The 20,071-nt window shown below is 34.6% G+C and overlaps 1 protein-coding gene across 2 annotated transcripts in view; it reads left to right on the forward strand.

The window, feature by feature from the left end:
• Window positions 1–20,071, forward strand: part of EDIL3 (EGF like repeats and discoidin domains 3) — a 416,155-nt gene that overhangs the window by 137,609 nt on the left and 258,475 nt on the right. The window contains exon 3 of one of the 2 annotated variants that reach the window (XM_019462837.2): window positions 9,310–9,339. The exons of the other annotated variant lie outside the window; for it this stretch is intronic. Coding sequence (XP_019318382.1) covers window positions 9,310–9,339 — 30 coding nt within the window. The remainder of the gene's footprint in view (window positions 1–9,309; window positions 9,340–20,071) is intronic. 2 annotated transcript variants of the gene reach the window in all.

The raw sequence follows: 20,071 nt of genomic DNA on the forward strand, positions 1-20,071 counted from the left end.
AACACAATCCTCTTTAGCAGTCATTAACTGACTAGAGAATGTCAGTGGCACATAGGTTAGTTGAGTTCTATATAGCCAAGCCGAAGCTGTGCTTTATCTCTTAAAGTTAGTGTCCTTGGGATGAGTTCACACTACATGAAAACAATAATTCCCCTAGACCAAAGAGAAACATAAATCTGCCAGAGATATCTGAGCTCTCTTCAAATTAGACCTGCCCACTGTTCCCCCGCCTTCATCTTTTGATATCTTTTCAAAAGGTATTTTAATTAAGCCAAGTATGTGGAACTATATTTTGAGAACTCATTTCAAAGCCATCATAAAATTTCTGAATTCCTCTTTGTAATATAGGCAGTGAAAAAGGAATGATATTTTGTTAAAAGGTTTCACAAATTTCTGAAGTAGTAAAATGTCATTTTTGAAATAGATGTAACATATTAAATATTTTCTTGTGCACACACAAAGACAAATCATATGCCAGGATTTTGTAATATAATAAAGTACTTTTCTGTCTTCAAATGGCCACCATTTATTTTTCTTAAAACATTGAGGTTTTATATTACTTAATATAAGACTATAATACTCAACGCTCAACCCTAAGGCTGAATCTGTCCAAGCACAGAGCTCAGCCATTCCTTTGTCTCTCTGCCTTGTACTACTTTGACAAGGGACACTGAAAGATCTACGTAGTCATCATTAATGGCAACTCTATTGTGAGAGTAACTCTCACAGGAAGAAGGCACAAATATCTGGGGCCTTCTGGTGGCTCTGTCAGTTAAGCCTCCAACTTCACCTCAGGTCATGACCTCACGGTCTGAGTTCTAGCCCCACGTCAGGCTCTGTGCTGATAGCTTAGAGCCTGGAGCCTGCTTCACATTCTGTGCCTCCCTCTTCCTGCCCCTCCCCCACCCACACTCTGTCTCTCTTTCCCAAAAAATAAACATTAACAATTAAAAAAAAAAGGCACAAATATCATACTATCCAATATATTTAAGAAGCATGTCACTGTAGATAGGCTGATGGCATAAAAAAGGATTATTTAAAAGCCTTATTTATAAAAAGTGAGTATTTTATATTGTGCATAGTATTATGAGCTCCTATTTATTTAATGAAATGTGGTCATTTATTTTGTTTCATGTTGCTATCACTATTCAAATGGAGTCTGATTATTCATTGCAATATTATTTATGATTGAGATACCCCTTAATCCATTGAAATATCATTCAGTAGAGTTAAATAAATTATGATATATCCTTAAAATAAAACATTATTAAATACTGTCTACAGTCACTGAGTATATTGACATAGAAAACTACGTGCAAATACTAGTGTAAAAAGCAAGTTGTAGAACAGCACGTGTTGTATAATCCTTTTTATTTATATTATAAATAAATATATGTATTCATATGTATATGAATTTTGCTTAAAAATTCAGTTTATGGTGAGTTTTTAATTGGTAATTTAGATGATTTAATAAATATACTTCTAATTCCTAATTCAAACCTTAACCCATTTGGACAAGGGTTTTTTGTTTGTTTTGTTTTTTTATTTTTATTTTTTTGCCAACCCCCTAATCAGAAAATCTCTTCTGACGTTAACATTTTATGTGCAATGATTCTGTGGTTTCCTTAAGTGGATGCTGTCACTAAGATTTGTGTCAATATTGCTGGTCTATCCGGGACCTTTTAGTTTTTTGTTCTTTTGGTTTTAACAGATTTGCTTTTTGGATTAGCGCATTTGTCCAGACTTATGGAAATGACTTGAGGTTGAAGTGAGCAGTTTCCCACACATAAATAAAGCAGAAATCCATAGAACATGAGCCTGATGGTTTCAGCTTCTTTCTGTCAGTTGCTGTGAAGCAAAATAGTATGGGTGCTGTGACCATCTGAATGTCACATATGATGTGCAGGTAACCTTCACTGCATGGCTTTCCTAGTCACATTACCGAGCATTCTCATTGCAGAATTATTTTCTCTCTCCTATATTAAACTTTCAAAAAGGTTATGAATTAATTTTATTGGAAGTTGATAGATCTGAGCAATCATATACATATTAACTGCTAATCTACTTGATCCCTTTCAAGTTTCTTCTTTCCATTTATCCATGAATTTTCTTAGGATACCTTAGATTTAATTACTAACCCTTACTTTACGTGACTCAGAATACTGTAAAAACAGCCGTTATATTCACTTACTGGACTTAAGTTTCTATCTCTAAACTTAGATAGCTTTCCAAAAATATTTACTCAGTATCAATTATGTGCACTATACAAAATTAAAACATAACTGTTGGCCTAAAAGAAGTATAGTAGATAATGTCCAGCTTGTGAACAAGACTGTAAAATATTGCCATTTTGTTTCAAGCCAGCTTTAGGTTATAGTTTAAAAGTCAGTGAGGCGTGAAAGGGGACAACTACACAAATATGGAGACTAAAATAAATACTAAAGAATTAAGGATGGTGAGATGTGAATTGAGTCTACAGGGATGAGATGAATTTGGTTAGGGAGGGAGGACAAATGGAATGAACAAAGGATATTTGAGGACAATTGAATAGATACAGGAGATAGTGAATTATATTCCTTTGTAATGCCGAATCACCTAAAGATCTTTAGTACTTCCTTTAAGTGGGACCATGTATCCTAATTATGTCCCCAACGTCTCTTTAGTACACATTGGGAGATGAGTCATATTACTTCCCAGTTTCCCAATACTCTGGTTTAGTTTTATAAATTGTGTATTTTTTTAACTCAGTGGTAAAAAAATGAAACTAAAGCTTCCATTCATTTTTTTATTATTTTTCCCATTTGTACCTCTTTCTAAAATGAGAAAATTGCAAATGCACTGCTAATAGCTATTAACATGATACACTGTATAAGTAGCTTGTGAAACCCATGTGAGCTATATCACTACTAAACATAGAAAGTGCATTTCGTGATGCTATTTTAATGAATCTATTTAATTAATAAGCTGTAGTTTGATGCTTTTTTGAGTTAGTTTAAAATCACAGATTTGTTTTTTCATGAGATGATCAGATGGCCATTACAGTAACCATTGTCTTTTTAATTATTATTCTTTTTCTCTCCTGCCCCAAGAAAGTAAATCTGATTTATATAACTATATATAGCTATATAAGTTAGTATATATAGATCTATATAACTAAAACACAAATGAAGATGTAAGGCTTTCTCTTTGGTAAGTCTAGTAATGTAGCTTAATGAAACATCTGAATTTTATTGAGCAACATAGAGGAGTATATTAAATATTTATCCATGTTTTCTTTCTTTTGACAAATATTTCTTGAACTTACAACATTGTAGACACTATTTGAAAACTACAGTTTAATGGTAAGCAAAACAGTCACATCCCTGACCTCATGAAACTCCTAGTCTAATGGAAGAGACTAATAAACATATAAATATATACTTACATACTAACTGCATGTATACCTACTTCTATGTACTCTATATTATTAACTATACTCAATAGATGTCGTTCTCCAAATTTAGCATCGAAATCAAATTGCACGTGAAAGACTGATAGAATAGAGAAGACTTTGTAATTCTCTGAACACTTTCAATGCAAACACAAACACATTGTCTGTTGTTTCTCATTGAGACTGAAATATTCTGCAGTTCTGAGAGTGTAGAAACAACCAAATCATTTGCTGTCTGAAGTTTTTGGCCAGGAGAGAATAACATTCCTCTTCGTATTTTCACAGAGAAGTTGATAATGGCAACCTGTAAGTCCTGAGGCATGTTCTCATTGGGCCATAGGCAATAAATAAATAAATAAATAAATAAATAAATAAATAAATAAATAAATAAAAATAATAATAATAAATAAAGAATAAAAGAAAAAACATATAAACCAAAACCTATCTCTGAAAACATCTCTGAATACTTCCAGACACAACTCTACAACCTATTTAAATGATTGAGTTCGTAGATTTGAAATGATAATTTACTCTTCTTTGCATTAATAATCATGCATACACACACACATTCACATTTATAGCATTAAACATCTGAGCAAGGATGAATAATCATACATAAATATAGTTGTTATTTTTACATCAGTGCAGTTGAATAGAATCTAAAACATTGTCAGAGTGTAAGAATATATATTTCTTATTTCTTTGATTATGGAGATAATGAATTATAGTGATAATTGCAAACTTGAAGAACATATTTGGTACATAATTAATGAGATTTATAATATAGCAAACAAAATGATCCATAAGTCAATATGAATTAAGTAATATCCATATACAAAATAGATTATAATATGCTAAGAATTGTATTTTATTTCTTTCATAATGAGCTATTTGTATTTGAGGGTTGAGCAACACTGGGTATAGAATTGTTTCTGGGGGCACCTGGGTGGCTCAGTTGGTTAAGTATCTAATTCTTGGTTTCGGCTCAGGTCATGATCTCGTCGTTTGTGAGATCAAGCCCCACATTAAGCTCTGTGCTGATGGTGTAGAGACTGCTTGGAATTCTTCCCTCCCTTGCTGCGCATCTCTCATGCTTGCTCACCCTCTCTCAAAATAAAAAAAAGAAAAAAAAAGAAATTAATTAAATTAATTAAATTTAAAAAAGAATTATTTTTGAATGGATGGAAATTCCATGTTATAAAAGTTTACTTAAAACACCCAAAGATAAGGGACACCTGTGTGGCTCAGTCAGTTAAGCGTCCTACTTTGGCTTAAGCCATGATCTCTTGGTCTGTGAGTTCAAGCCCTGCCTCGGGCTCTGTGCTGACAGCTCAGAGCCTGGAGCCTGCTTCAGATTCTTCATCTCCCTCTCTCTCTGCTCCTCCCCTGCTCCCACTCTGTCTCTCTAAATTAATTAATTAATTAATGACACTCAAGGATAAGGCCAACAAAAAACAGAAGATATAAGAATGTTGATACCATGTAGAGAGACTAAAGCCTATCCAGTGAAGAAGTATGTGTGTTTTGATATCATATGTGTATCAGGGTAATACACAGCCTGTCGGGTTTGGGTAGTTATTGTCCTTGACATTGGGTCCTGTGGAACAAAGGAGAAAAAGAGGGAAGAAGGGAGGAAAGAAGGAAGTACACAGGTTGCCTTCTTCTCCCAAGTACTAACCCAGTTCATGAGCATGTACACTGCCAAACCATCCTGAAAAAACAGAGACCAACTTCAAAATTAGAGTAGGTTTATCATATCAAAACATGGGGCGGTGAGCTCTGTGGAACCATTTGGTGCTGAAAGCCCAGCTGCCCTCTGAAAGCACCACCCAAGACTATATGTACTTTCCATCTCACTGCCTCAGAGGTAGTTAATTCCTTATCTCTTCTAATGTATTTTAAATGGGAACAACAGAACAGGTTACGGTTGTGCCGAATGCCACTTAGTTGCAAATAGAGAGAACTCAACTAAAAGTAGATAAACAATAAAGTAGAAGTATTTTTCCTCAGAACTGAAAGTCCAGATTTGGGTAAGGATATGATTTAGTGCCTGAACCATATCATCAATAAATTTCATTCTATTTTTCCATTCTGCCTTTGAGCAGGATTGGCTTCTTTATAAGGCTGACTCCCATTATGGTTGCAAAATGTCTGCCTGCTTACTTTTGGGGCCATAGATTTCCTGTCTGTATCTAAAGGAAAGAGGGAGAGAGGGTTGTTTCCAGATGCTTTCCCAGAAGATTGAGGAAGCCTCCCTTCCAAGAGCCTCACCTCACCCAAACACATACAAACTTGACCTTACACATCATTATCCCCAAATGGGTCATATACTTACCTAGATGAATAATGGTGGCCAGGAAAATGGAAAAGGTTTACTTAGTTATGACATACAAACTTCCCCTCTAAATCCACAGGAGAAGTCCTCTTCCCCCAAAGTATTGATGTAGATACCCAAATAAATCTGAAGATGACACAAGAGAAAGAGGATTGAAAGCTGATGAAACAACCCTAGTACACATTGCAAAGGGTTTCCTATAAGCCTGCTAATTTACTGCTTCAGTTCCGACAACTGAACCCATGGCTCTTTCCTACTGCAGCAAACTTTGATGGGTAGAGCCGTCATTTCAACGTTTAGTGTTTATAATAGTCACCTGCTGCACTTTTTAGAAATGCAGAAACTTGAGGGGCGCCTGGTTGACTCAGTCGGTTAAGGGTCTGACTTTGGCTCAGGTCATGATCTTGTGGTTAGTAGTGAGTTTGAGCCTCGCGTCATGCTCTATACTGACAGCTCAGAGCCTGGAGCCTGCTTCACATTCTGTGTCTCCCTCTCTCTGCCCCTCCCCCACTCACGCTCTGTCTCTCTGTCTCTCTCTCTCTCTCTCTGTCTCTCTCAAAAGTAAATAAACATTAAAGAAATACATTTTAAAAATGCAGAAACCTGAACTAACACCCAAATTCAAATTCAGTAGATCTGGAACATTTTAAGGAACACCCAAGGTGATCCTTTTATGGGCAATGAGAAGATCACACAGCTAAGTTCTCTATATCAGATACATATTTTTAGTGTCTCTTTTTTCCACTGTCACCATAATTTTCGTACATCCTTCTGCATTGTGCCAGGCAGAGCAATACAGAGTTACTTATTTACTTTTGTTTTGCTTGGTGCATGTGTTTTTAATTTCCAGGGTTAAAGGAATTGCATGTGACAAAGACATATGTATTTTTTTGATTTGCCGATTTCATGAATTCTAAGAAGCAAATAGGACGAGTGAAAAATAATTTGGGTAGCATGACATTATCTTCTGTGGTAATCATTTCATCTGAATCTCACTAATTAAGCCACTAATGTCCACTTTGAGAATTATTTGTACTTTTGGAGCTCTAGCTGCCTCCCATTACTAGTTCACCATGTTTTGTCTGGATGCCTACACACAAAACATCTTTGCCAGAGAGAACTATGACAGTGAATTGATACTAATACTAACCCTTGTGTATGCACCTGTGTGTGTGTGTGTGTATGTGTGTGTTTGAATATAGTATGAGTGTTGGTTAGTGGCATCTTTATATTATGAGGAACCACTGTTATGGAGATATTGCATAGAAATAGAATTCAAGGCAGACTTGTGTATCTGCTGACTCTAACATGGTTAATCTGCTACAAAGATGTTTTTAGGTATTACAAGCTTACGTGGAGCTTAGTGCACTGCTTAGCCCAGAGGCTTTGGTTTTAAGACATTCTAATTGCCATGTCTTCTATAAATTTGGAATTGTCTTTGCTTCAGTGCTGGCTAGTTCTTTCCTAAAATGTCTTGCTTATCCATCTATAATGGAGGGATAAAATCTTAGCATTTCTAATCTCTCTTCCTTAGGCATCACATGCTTAGGATATTTTAACTGCATGCTTGGGATCTCACCCCCTGCATCTCTCCCTGGGTTGTAAGAGACACAAAGAAGTTTCCCAGTCCCTTCATCCAGCTTTTTTCTCCCTTTATACTTCTTTCTGAGTAAGATTATCAGATATCTAGCCAGTCTTCATTCCATGAGCCTTTTCCCCCTTTTCCCTCTCTCTCTTAGTGGATACTCAATCAACACCTTGGGAGACAGGGATAGTGGACAGAGTTTGGTTTGAAAGCCACACTGACATGAGCTCGAATTCAAATTGACCTTAGACTAATTGCTCAGTCACTCTGAACCTCTGGATCTTCATCTATCAAATATGAGTCATTTTCATGTCATCATAGCTTTATAGAGTTCACACACATAAAGTGGCCAGCCTTGAGTGCTTTTATTTCCCCACTTTGAATCTCCAGACTTATACCAACAATGACCATCTAAGTCAGCACTTCTACAAGACTTTATGGTATTTTCCTAAAGGGAATTCCTGGAAGCCACTGACAGTTTTCCTCTTTGAACATGTTATGTTAGATTTTGGACATAATAAAGCAACAAACGGCTTTTTAAATATTAACGTTCTCCACCCCATGCATGCCAACTCTGTTTGCTCTCTCTGTTCCTTTATGTGCCAAGGAGACAAGCCAAACAGTGAGAGGAAAATACTGTCAGGACACAAAGTAACCTTGTCTAAGGTGTACTCTGTGCAGATGGAAACTTAACGGAAAAGAGTGGAAACTGCTCCCTGGTTACACAGTGATACCTTGATTAACGAATCACCTGGGAACAAAGCTCCTTTATAAGCAATTCAGTTGAGTAAATTTTTATGTTAAAACTTCATGAATCAATTGAAATAGCACTGGCTGGTGTCATATAATTCAATGGTAATATTCAGAGTGAACTGAACTTGTGCACAGAGCAGAAATACCTCCTAACAGAGTGTGTCTGTTGGTGTGATGGTGAAGGGGTGGATTCTAGGCAAACTTGTGAAACAGTTGCAGATAAACTCTCCTCGTTTTCACTCTTGCAACCACTGTGCTCCATCCTCCATATACGTGTAATAGTAGGTTCTTACCCTTGGAGTCTGCTCTTAAAAATTCCTCCCTTTTAAAACAGGAATCAGAATGATTCACACTTTGAGTTATGGTTCGTGTTACCTTATATCGATGTTATTTAGCAATGTCTCAAACCTGGCTACAAGGTGGTACCATTGAAAGAGATTCTGACTTCATAGGTTTGAGGCGGGGCCCAGAATTTGACTTTCTTAATATAGATTCCCGGTTGTGAGCCACTGCTGTAGCATAAAACTGTATTTTCATACTGTGGCCTCTCCTTTTATAATATCCATGTTTATCCTTGTCTGGGCTGTAGAACACGTGTGTCAAACCACACAGGGTCACCCTTCACAATGCCGGTTCTTGTGTGTGAATGACTGCTTCTGAACTTTGAAGCATGTGGTACCTGTGAGTTCAGTGTGTTTGTATGTAACCCCTATCTTATTTATAACTTCTACTTCATGGAGCAAAATTGTAATGCATTTTCATTTCTCTTTGCTAATAGAAAATTCCCACAAAGTGGTGATGGTGGGATATTCATATGTTATTTACAATTTATATTTTCAAATAATATTATTTATGATAATTATAATTTCCAATCAAACTAAATAAAGTCAGTCATATTTGCAGAAAGGAAGGGAAAGCAAATTCAGACAACTGAGTGGTCTTTTCTAATAAATATGTATCTTAGAAGAGAAAAGTGTATAAATGTTCCTTTAATGTAAACTCTCATTAACTTGTCATTATCCAGTTATCTCATGACTTCTAATGTATTCACAAAATTACAAATGAGGAGCTTGTAGTCTTTGTTTGAAAATGCAAACTATATTTATGTTCAATTTCAATCTCTCTCTCTCTCTCTCTCTCTCTCTTTCCCCAACCTCACCCCACCCCACCCTCTCCCTGTCCTCGTCTTTTTTCCTCTTATCATAGCATCAGATGAAGAAGAGCCAACATCAGCAGGTAAAGTTCCTTTTGTTGCTAAGATTATTTCTATGTAATTTAATGCTGTTAACAATAGTCCCTTCACCCTTTGAAGTGTATTTTTTTCTCAGATTTCAACCAGGAAACTAGCACAGTTTTATTTACTGACGTTTTTTAATTTCTTGGACCCATTATACCACCCCAGATTAAATGATGTTAGTTATAAGCTTTAAATTCAAAGAAAAAGAATTGAAAATGAACTGTCACAGAGGGAAACATAATGTAAAATATCACATCAACATTAAAGAATAAGGAAAATGGAGGGCACCTGGGTGGTTCAGTTGGTTGAGCGCCCGACTTCAGCTCAGGTCAGGATCTCATGGTTCCTGAGTCCTAGCCCCATATTGGGCTCACTGCTGTGAGCCTGTCAGCATAGAGCACCCTCAAGATCCCCTGTCCCCCTCTCTTTGCCTCTCTCCCACTTGTGCTTTCCCAAAAATAAATTCTAAATAGAAAAGAATAAGGAAAATGAGAAAATAAAAATATTAAGAAAAATGTCAAAAAATAATAAAATGAGGAGAAAAACTAAAATGATAAAATGCAGAAAAATAATAAAATGAGAATTAAAAAAGAGGAAAATGATAAAAAAGTACTTTCAGAAATATAATCTTCCCTGATAGAATAGTGCATTATCAAATATATAACTGGCACTGAACATGTTATTCATTTAAGTTTAAGGGTAAAAACCACATTGTTGCCTCAAACACTCACTTTATTTAAAACCAAATTTTTACAGTTATAAATTAATGATACTGAAATCTGGCATCATAACTCTGCTGGTCATCCAGTTAATCAGTATTAACCAAGCACAGGCTCAGGTTTGAAGTAGTTACTCCTTCATAGTAACTTCTATGTAACTATAGTACTTCAGAGTAACTACTGTGAAGAATACTAATGGTAGAGAAGGCATTGTGTTTCCAACTTGGTTCCAGGACAATGGGATGGATCAAAGAGAAATGCCAGGAGCCTAAAGACCAGGCACATTTGTAGGGTTAAGTAGGCAGCACAGCTCTTGTGGTTAGCAATAAATAAAAGGCCCAGGCTAGCCAATCAGCAGTATCAGGAAAAAGGAGTCAATGTCCTGAGATGCAGGGGTTAGAGACTGGTCAGAAGAGGAAAACCAGAACCCAGCACTAGATTCCTTCTTAGGCAAGTAACTGAGGAAAGCAGTTGGGCATGAGAGACAAGAGCAGAAAATGGTCACTGAAACCAATGGACAAAAGGCAACTTAGTTTTATAGGAAGGTGGCGGGGAGCTAGCCCAATTATTGGAACTTAGGTACAAGGTAGGGTCATTTTGATTCATAGACAGAATTTATTTCAACTAGTATGAGACTTCCTGATTTCTACCTTCCTCCAAAAGTGGCTGGGTGGGCATTTTTACCTTTAAGAGTAAAATCAGAAGATCAAAAATTCAATGGAAGGAACTGGAATAGACATCTAACAAATACCTTTGATAAACCCCGAGGACACTGTATTGTATGATACTCTTTATGATTATACTTCCCTTAAGAATGGAATCACAGAATTAGATAAACTCTCAATTATTCCATTTTCATATTATCATTCGTTTGCAGTCTGATTTGGATAAGAACTCCCTATCATTGTCTCCCAGCCTGGTCAGTATTGCGTAGCCTCTTTTTAGGAGCAACCTAATCACATGACTCAATAGCAAACTCATCTGTTGATATGACTCCTCTGCTGATATGAGTCTTTTTCCTAGTTTCTGACTTCTTTTTGCCCTACTTGAGGCATTAGTGTTTACAGGGTTGCCCAGAGACTGCATTTGTCAGTGTTAGTTTTCTCTTTGTATCAGTCCTCACTAGCACCTATGCTTTCCTAGTCCACCCTAATTCCTCTTCCTTACTTCCCACACCTTGCTCTTTTGCCTGCCAAACAATTTTGGTGCCATTGCAAAAGAATTATTAATTTTGTATGATGAAGATTAATTTTAGCCTAATGTAAATGACATTTAAGTATAATATAACTATTTCTTGGTGTTATTTCATTATTCTAAAGTTATTTTGATAATTTACCTACTAAGGTCTTTTGGTAATTGCAACTGAATGTTTTTTCTCCAAATATTTATTTTACTTTAGAGTGATATGAACATCATAGAGTTTAAATTATGGTTTAAAAATATTTTTGTCTTCAGATATGAGCAGATGTTTTTGTAGTGATTTTAGCACAGACTTTTAGAATAGAACAAATGTACTCTTAAGGAATATTTTAACCAAATAATTTCACATACAGGTTAGCATTGAAAAAAATTTGTCATTTAGGAAAGCAGGCACTCCTATATAAAAACTACCAGCAGGAATTAAATGTTTTCCTTTTAATTTTATCGATGTATATAATAAAAAGAGTATTATTGTATAGTTGTATTAAAACTTTTGGCAAAGTATTTATTATGAGATTTCTAAAAACTTGATTTTATAAGGAAAATGGGAAGTGGATTATGATTATTTTAGTCCTTTTTGGTACCATTTACCACAAGTTTTTTCAGCAGTTATTTTTCTTAAATGAATATTTATTATCTGTTTATGTGCCTTTTTCAGTAGTATTTATCAAAATATATCTTTTATTTAAAACTGTTAGTCAGAATATATTTATTTCATACATGGTTAATAATTTTCTCTACTCTTATCTTCTTCTGTTCACAGAATTTATCTAGAATAATCTTTCCTAACCTCAGACTCATTTTATGGTCCTTTATTTTATATTTCTTTCCTGGTATTTCTTCATACTGCTTAAATTATCAATGAAATGCTATCTTTTATTTGGTCCCAAATTTTGCCTGAATTAAACTTTTATATGTTCCCACATGCTATTTTTGATATCTTAATCCGACTCATATTCTTCTTTCAAATCAGATTCACAGCATAATTGGATAGTAACTCTTTCAAATACATTCTTTAATTTCTTTAAATTAAATAATTTTAATGTTTTTGTTAGGAGATCTGCTACTCCTCAAAATTCAGTATGAGAAGAAATAATAAAGTAAGTGGGGATGTCGCAGGTTCCTATTAGTTATGAATGTATGAATTATGAATTAAGAATAATTCTTATTTTAAGAAAATCTATACATGATCTATCAGTGTAGGTCCCTAGAAAATACTACTACTGAATGATACTATGTATTAAATGGTTATTGGGGCGCCTGGGTGATTCAGTCCATTGAGTGTCCAACTTTGACTCAGGCCATGATCTCAGTTCGTGAGTTTAAGCCCTGAATCGGACTCTGTGCTGACAGCTCAGAGCCTGGAGCCTGCTTCGGATTCTGTGTCTCCCTCTCTCTCTCTCTGCCCTTCCTCTGCTCACACTGTGTCTCTCTCAAAAATAAATAAACATTAAAAAAATGCCTGTGATGTCTGGATACTTTATAACAAATCTAAGTTATTTTTACCCCACAGGTACACACAATTGTATTAATTATAATTCCATAATGTGACAAATTCTCATTGTTCAGAACTATTTCTAAAGAGAATACTATCTTGAATAACATACAGTATGAAAAAAATCAGAAAGATAGATAATATAACTCAGAAAATGAATGAGATATTAGATAATATTTTACTTACATTATAATGCTACAAAATGATAGAGGCTTTTCTCTTTACAATAGAGCCTATTTGAGCCTATATTCCCATATCATTCTCTTTAATATTTTTATTCTTTATCCTGTTTTCGGTTATTTTTTTCAAATATCCCTAATTTCTCTTATTGGAACTTCTAAACTGCCACACACACAAAAAAGCAAGCGCTTAAAATAACTACTTTTTTGTGTTATTTTGTGGAGGGGGTGCATATTCCATCACATCTGCATTTCTCCTTATGCGGATATGTCCTGCTATTGAATGTAGACTGTCTGCTTGCTAATCGTTCAGCTCTGAGTGTTCTGATGGGGTGTGTTAGTCTAGAGGAGCATGTATGGTAGCATCTGAGTTACTAGGACAGCTTCACTGACACCTGTTTCAGGAATATTGAAAGCTTTTATTTGTCTTCATTGAATCTTGTGTTCACATATTTAAACATTTTATTTCAATGAGTATAAAGAAATCTATGAACTATACAGATAAAAATTTCTTCAAACTAGGTTGTATGCCAAGATCTAATTACAAACTAGTGAGATACAGATTTTTAGAGTGGCCACACAGATTCTGTACCTTCAACGGAGTCACCTTTACAGGTGACACATGCAAGCCAATTATGTTGCTATTGCCCAGATAGTTTTTGGAAGCTCTCTTTTGAAATTTCCTTCAGAATCCTCTCATGACATTGTAACATAAATTATTTCTTTGTAGTCTCAGAAGTGTGATACTATACTCGTCAGACTTTGGCCTGATAAATGTGCATTCAAAAACAATGTTGGGGCGCCTGGGTGGCTCAGTCAGTTGGGTCATGACTTCGGTTCAGGTCATGATCTCACAGTTCGTGAGTTCCAGCCCCAAGTGCGTTGGGCTCTGTGCTGACAGCTCGGAGGCTAGAGCCTGCTTCGGATTCCGTGTCTCCTTCTATCTCTGCCCCTCCCCCACTTGTGCTCTGTCTCTGTCTCTCAAAAATAAATAAATGTAAAGAAAAATAAAAAAAATTATTCACAAATATTAAGAATGTGTGTGTGTGTGTGTGTGTGTCTGTGCAAGTGAAATACAGATCAGTTTATAACTTTGAAATGAAGTCTGTTTGCAACTTTTGAAAGGTGATACATAATATTTAGATTAAATTTCATAAAATAACACTCTTTAATAAAGTTAAGTCAGTGGCCGTTCCCCACTCTGTTGCACAAATCCAATTTTCATTTATCTTTTCTTTAAATTTCATAATCAGGAGAGGCTTTATAAACTGATTATACCAATACATTTGTCTGTGTCCTTTAAAATATTAAGACATCTACATTAGAAAATTGACTGCTACAAATGAGCTTATCTCTATAAAATTTAATTTATTAACTATAAGGTATGTAAAATCAAGCTCATTCTCACATAAATTTCCTCATTCCTCTTAATTTATCTTGTGTTATTAGCTGTTATTTTAGCTCTCTACAAATACCATTTATTCTTCAAATTGATGAAGTAATTACAAGAATAACAACAGGGCCACAAATAAAAAACATTATTGAATGGGATCAAAATCAGTGAAAAAATGACTCAGTGGAAATCTTGTAGCTATATAGTAGATCAGAAGCTAAAATTAAAACCACAACTTACTGTTTTCGTTCCAATCACCTCAGAAACAGAGCTTAATTCTTTTTCTTCTCTTGCCTAAGGAGAGATTTTTAATTGCTTTGTCACATTTTTGGAACATTAAAGAAGGGGACTAGGCTTGTGCTTATATAAAAGTAGCTCTTAATACTGAACTAACTCATACTGACAAAAAATTATAATTAGAAAATATGGAATTTTCCATGAATGTAAAAGATAAAGTCTTTTTATCAGTAAGCTGTGTTAAACACTAAACTACAAAAGCCACACTGTTCTTTACACATTTGTAAAGTTAAAATTTCGCCATTTACTTAAATGCAAAACTCCATTTGTGGCCTATTAATATCTGATCCCACTTGGTAGTGATGATAAACATTGCTTCCTGGATACAGTAGTTTATAATAAACTTATTGTGATCTCTGTGATGCCCATCAGAGATGAAGAGTGTAGTGATGGGGCACGCCAGGGCATCATCATTTCCACTGGTTCCTTCTAAATATTTTAATATGTTTAATCTTTCTTTTTTAAAGTTTATTTATTTATTTGAAAGGTGGGGGTGAGGGGCAGAGAGAGACGGAGAGAGAGAATCCCAAGCAGGCTCTGTGCTGTCAGTGCAGAGTCAGACGCGGGCCTCGATCTCACAAACTGTGAGATCATGACCTGAGCTGAACCAAGAGTCAGACGCTTAACTAACGGAGCCACCCAGGAGCCCCAGTATGTTTACTCTTTCAAAACATCAGTTTGGTCACTGAGGAAGTACACCCGAGAACACTAATTATCTACATACATAATAGAACATTGCCTAGCAGTGTAAGGATTTATAACTATGGTTTTTATATATACAAATGTGTATTTATGATTTGATACACAAACCATATATATATGCTTATATAGATAAGCCATGTGTATGTATATATCTTTGTAGCTAAGCACAGTACACAAGTGGTAACATATTTTTCTCTAACTTTTGAAATATTCAGCTTTGGCCCTATGAAAGCTTTCCTGCTGTGTATGGTGAATTTTGTGATTTTCTTAACTATGCTATAGATTTCTTTTAGATATCTTTCCTGTTTTCTTATGAAACGTAATTCTGCATGGCTGACTATGCTCAATTATTCTACAACTCATACATTTTGAAAAGGAGTAATATCTTACCATATTATTCTCTAATGAACAAGAGTTGCTTTTGCATTCTGATCTTAGCACTTTATTTCCTTGGGGTCTGAAATAGAGCTTCACATTCTCTTTTTTGTTCGCCTTATATTTGTTACAAATTTTCTCCTTTTTTTATATGGACATATTTTCTCTCTAGTGCCTGGAGCAACTATACTAATTATTTTATCAAGTATATTCTTATTCATAAAGATATGCTAAGCAGGCTTAAATATTAAAAACATATATAAAAACTAAAAAGTTTATTGCTATGATCTCTAAAAACCAGAAGTCTTTATTTGCAGATTTTTAGTGGAATAAGGAATAAATGATTACTTCTAAAGATTTAGCTTTATCCAGTTTACTGAGGCATTAATGAAAAGACCAAATAAAGCTGCCTTTTTTTTTTTTTTAGTAAGACAAAACTTTCTTATTGATAGATGTGTGACAGTGATATTGAACTGGGAGGAAAAATCAGTTGTTATTTAATTCTCTGTTTTATGTAGATATAATTTTTTTCTTGTTTTCACAAAGATAAACTTCACTGTAGTATAAGATCATCATACCAGTAGAGAATTTGGGAGATTTTTTATTCCATATATTTTTCTTTAGACAAGTTTAAGAATTAAGTTATTAAAAAGGCAAAATAATATATTTGTAAATCTGTGAATATAGATACAGTGACATAATTTATCATCTTTCCCCCTAAAATACAAATCTTGACTTGAAATAAAGTTAAAATATTGTCAAGAAATACGTAACAAAATTCCTCATAGTATAACTTGAAGATATAATTTCTTCAATAGTATATGTTAATATCTAGCAATGCATGCATTCTAAAAACAGTTACTGTGTGACATGCTTTTGGTACATTCAATTCAATGTTACTTGAATAATACGAGATTTTATTAGCTCCCACAGAATTAATAATGAGTAGCCCAATGATGTCACTAAAAATCTGAGTTTTGTTTTTCTTTCCCCATCTTTTTGTTCTGTCTTCTGTGGTATAAAATTTATCTTCATTTTCATACCGGTTTCCCTTGGGGTGGTGATAGGTCTGCCAAAAGCCACTGTGGCTGTGTGTATCTTTATCCAGAGAAGACAAAGAAAACAAAAGTCCTGAGATCCACCCTGGGGCACCTGGGTGGTCCACTTGGTTAAGCATCTGACTCTTAATCTTAGCATAGGTCTTGATCTTAGGGTCATGAGTTCAAGCTCCACCTTGAGCTCTACGCTGGGCTGGATACCTACTTAAAAAAAAAAAAAAAAAAGACTGGTGAGATCCACTCTAATTGGACAGGCTTAGATCTCTTCTGCCATCCCTAAAACAACCAGCCAATCAAACCCTTCCCTTGGAGCATAAGGTTGATTTCTGCTTTCTGTTAGGATTAGGAGCTAAGGGACAGATACATGAATAATAATCATGGTGCTGTTTTGGAAGAGAAAGGTGGAAATACATACTAGGTTAATGATTAGGAAAGCCAATAAGAAGTAACCATTGTAATACCTCTTTGTCATTTTAAACTACTTGCTTAGTTTTTCTTTTACATTTTGGTATGTTTTTCAGGTTATTGTATAAAAACTCTTAGGAGAACTGCAAGCCCAATTGTTGAGAAATACACTTAGTACACATCTCAGTCATACTAAAGTCTGTATTCATATTTGCACTGTTATACATCATGACTTTTAAAATCTCAACTTCACTGTATACTTTATTTTTCTCTCATGTGCTTAAAAATGTATGCTTACCAAAACTGTGTATATCTATTATCTGTATTGAACTTTCTATTTTGCTTTAATGATCTGTTTCTACAGAAACACCTAAGTTTACTCAGCTCTAGTTTTTACATGCTACTGACATAATCTTCCTCTCTCACATTTCAAAAAATGACAGTTATATTAAATTTCATTGTCCCGAAAATTTCTAAGAGTATTAGATACTGTCATTACTTAGCTTAACCCAGAATGATATTATCTTATTATAGATAAACATTTTTATCATGAACTTATAGTCAAAACATAATAATTTTATATTTAGAATATTAGAAAATGGCCATTCGAATTTAGTCAACTTTTTAAGCTTGGTGAAAAAAAAAATGTGACTTAATCTTTGCATGCATGTTGCTACAGCTTCAAACATTCAACTTTTTGTAACTCACTTCCATCATAATGTTGCAGAATAACTCCAGTGGTATGAATAAACTTTTTATTTAGTGTTTGTAGATGTTTCATATTATTTCAATTAATAAGGTAGATTTTGTGCTATCAACGTTTAAGATTCTGGGAGAAAAACCAAAACTGAAACCCAAGTTAATATTAAACTCAAATACTGAAAAAGCATCAAATTTTAAAAAATGGTAATAGAGGCATACAGTTGGAAATGGAGAGTGTATCAGTCAGGATTCTCCAGAGAAGTAGAACTCTGTGTGTGTGTGTGTGTGTGTGTGTGTGTGTGTGTGTGCGCGCGCGTGTGTAAATACATAAAATATATGATTTAAAGAGATTTATATTAAGGAATTGAGGCCAATTCATCTGGAAACTCAGGCACAATTTTTATGTTACATTCTTGAGGCAAAGTTTTATTCAAGGAAACTTCAAGTTTTGCTCTTAAGACCTTCAACTGATTGGATGAAGCCCATCCACGTTATGGAGGGTAATCTATAAAATCAAGTGATTGTAGACATATACAAAATATCTTCCCAGCAACGTCCAGACTTCTATGTGGTCAAGCAACTGGACTCCATAGTTGAGCCAAGTTGACACATAAAGTATAACCATCACAGAGAGCAAGTGAAAATTATGTAAATGTAAAATATTTTAATTCTCAATAAATCTATTTCAGGAGAAACAGATAAAGCATAATTTCTAATGTTTAATAATGTGCTCGTTGCTCTACTAGCTGTATAGACTTAGACTTTGAGTTTCTTTAATTTTTAATCCTCCCTACATTGGATGGATTTATCTTTAAGGCCATCTCCATTTTCTGGGCCATTTTTTTTTTCCGTCTCAAGTTTCACCTCAAAATTTCATACAAATAAAGCACTGAGAAATATTAATTTAAAATTCCAGGGTTTTGTTCGTTCAAGGAAGGCATTAAACTTTCTGGTTCATGGGTAAGATGAAGCCCTCCATGGACTTGCAGGCCTAAACCTGTGATTTTATCTTCAGATGAATAGCCATCTCCTGCTTATAAAGTATTTTCATTTTATAGCTTTAATTTTCATCATCTGTAAAATGGGATAATAATAGTGCCCACCTTAGAAGTTTGCTGTAAGGATCAAACATAATGATACATTAAAGCGCTTCCCACTTGATGCCCATCCTACAATGTGACAGGGAATCTAAATGTTTTTGCTTTCATTATCATAAGGGTTGTTTGCCTTATTATTATTATTTTTGTTGTTTTGATTATGATTATTTGTCAGGCAATCTGTGGCGTGTTCTATGTACAGTATTTTAGTTAATTCTCACAATAAAGCAATACAGCTTAAAGATAAAATACATCTATATCTCTATGTCTATCTGTCAGATATATCTATCTGTCAATATTGATCCATCTATATTTCTACTTAAAGAGGAGGACACTCAATTTTAAAGCATGAAGAAATATGCCCAAAGTTATATAATAAGCAAGTAACAGAAGCAAGATTCAAATTCAAGTTTCCCTAAGACAACTTGTGCTTATTCTACTTCAGCAAACTCTGCCTTTTTATTCACTTATAAGTAGTTTTAAATAACATATATTTCTTTCAGTTGTGAAAGTAATACACAGCTATTCAAATTGTATGCATATATTATAAAATGGAACCTAATAGCGTGCAAAATATTACCTATTATTTTAAATGATGGTCTGATTAGTATAGTAATTCATGGACCTTGTGGACATTTTTTTAAAAGAATAAAATAGGAAATGAAAATCTGAGTGCCTCTATCCATATTCAATATTTGCATTTTTAAAGATATTCTGCTTTAATCTAGCAGTTCTTACAGTCTTCTTCATCCCAATGGCTGGGGATAGAAATTGGATATAATTTGTACCCTTCTACATTGCCTCCCGGGATACATTTTCTAAGACCACCAGCCTGTCCTTTCTTTTCTGTAAAACCAACACAAATCCTGGGCACAGTCTACGATAGACAGGGCTGTGCACTCACAGATCCACCATCTGATGGCTTCTCCCGCAGGTATCTGCCTGACTGCCTCATCACATCTTTCCTGTCTTGATCCAAAGATATCTTCTCAGGGAGGCCTTCTCTTTGTCTCTAAAAAGGTTATTCCTTCTCCACCTTGTCAGATCTCCTAGTATGTAGCTCCTACATATACAGCTTCTTTATTGTCTATCCAGGCTGAATATTAACT

The sequence above is a fragment of the Panthera pardus genome, unplaced genomic scaffold (genome assembly GCF_024362965.1).
Source record: "Panthera pardus isolate Hobbes unplaced genomic scaffold, ASM2436296v1 HiC_scaffold_2, whole genome shotgun sequence".
In the NCBI taxonomy this organism is placed as follows: domain Eukaryota; kingdom Metazoa; phylum Chordata; class Mammalia; order Carnivora; family Felidae; genus Panthera; species Panthera pardus.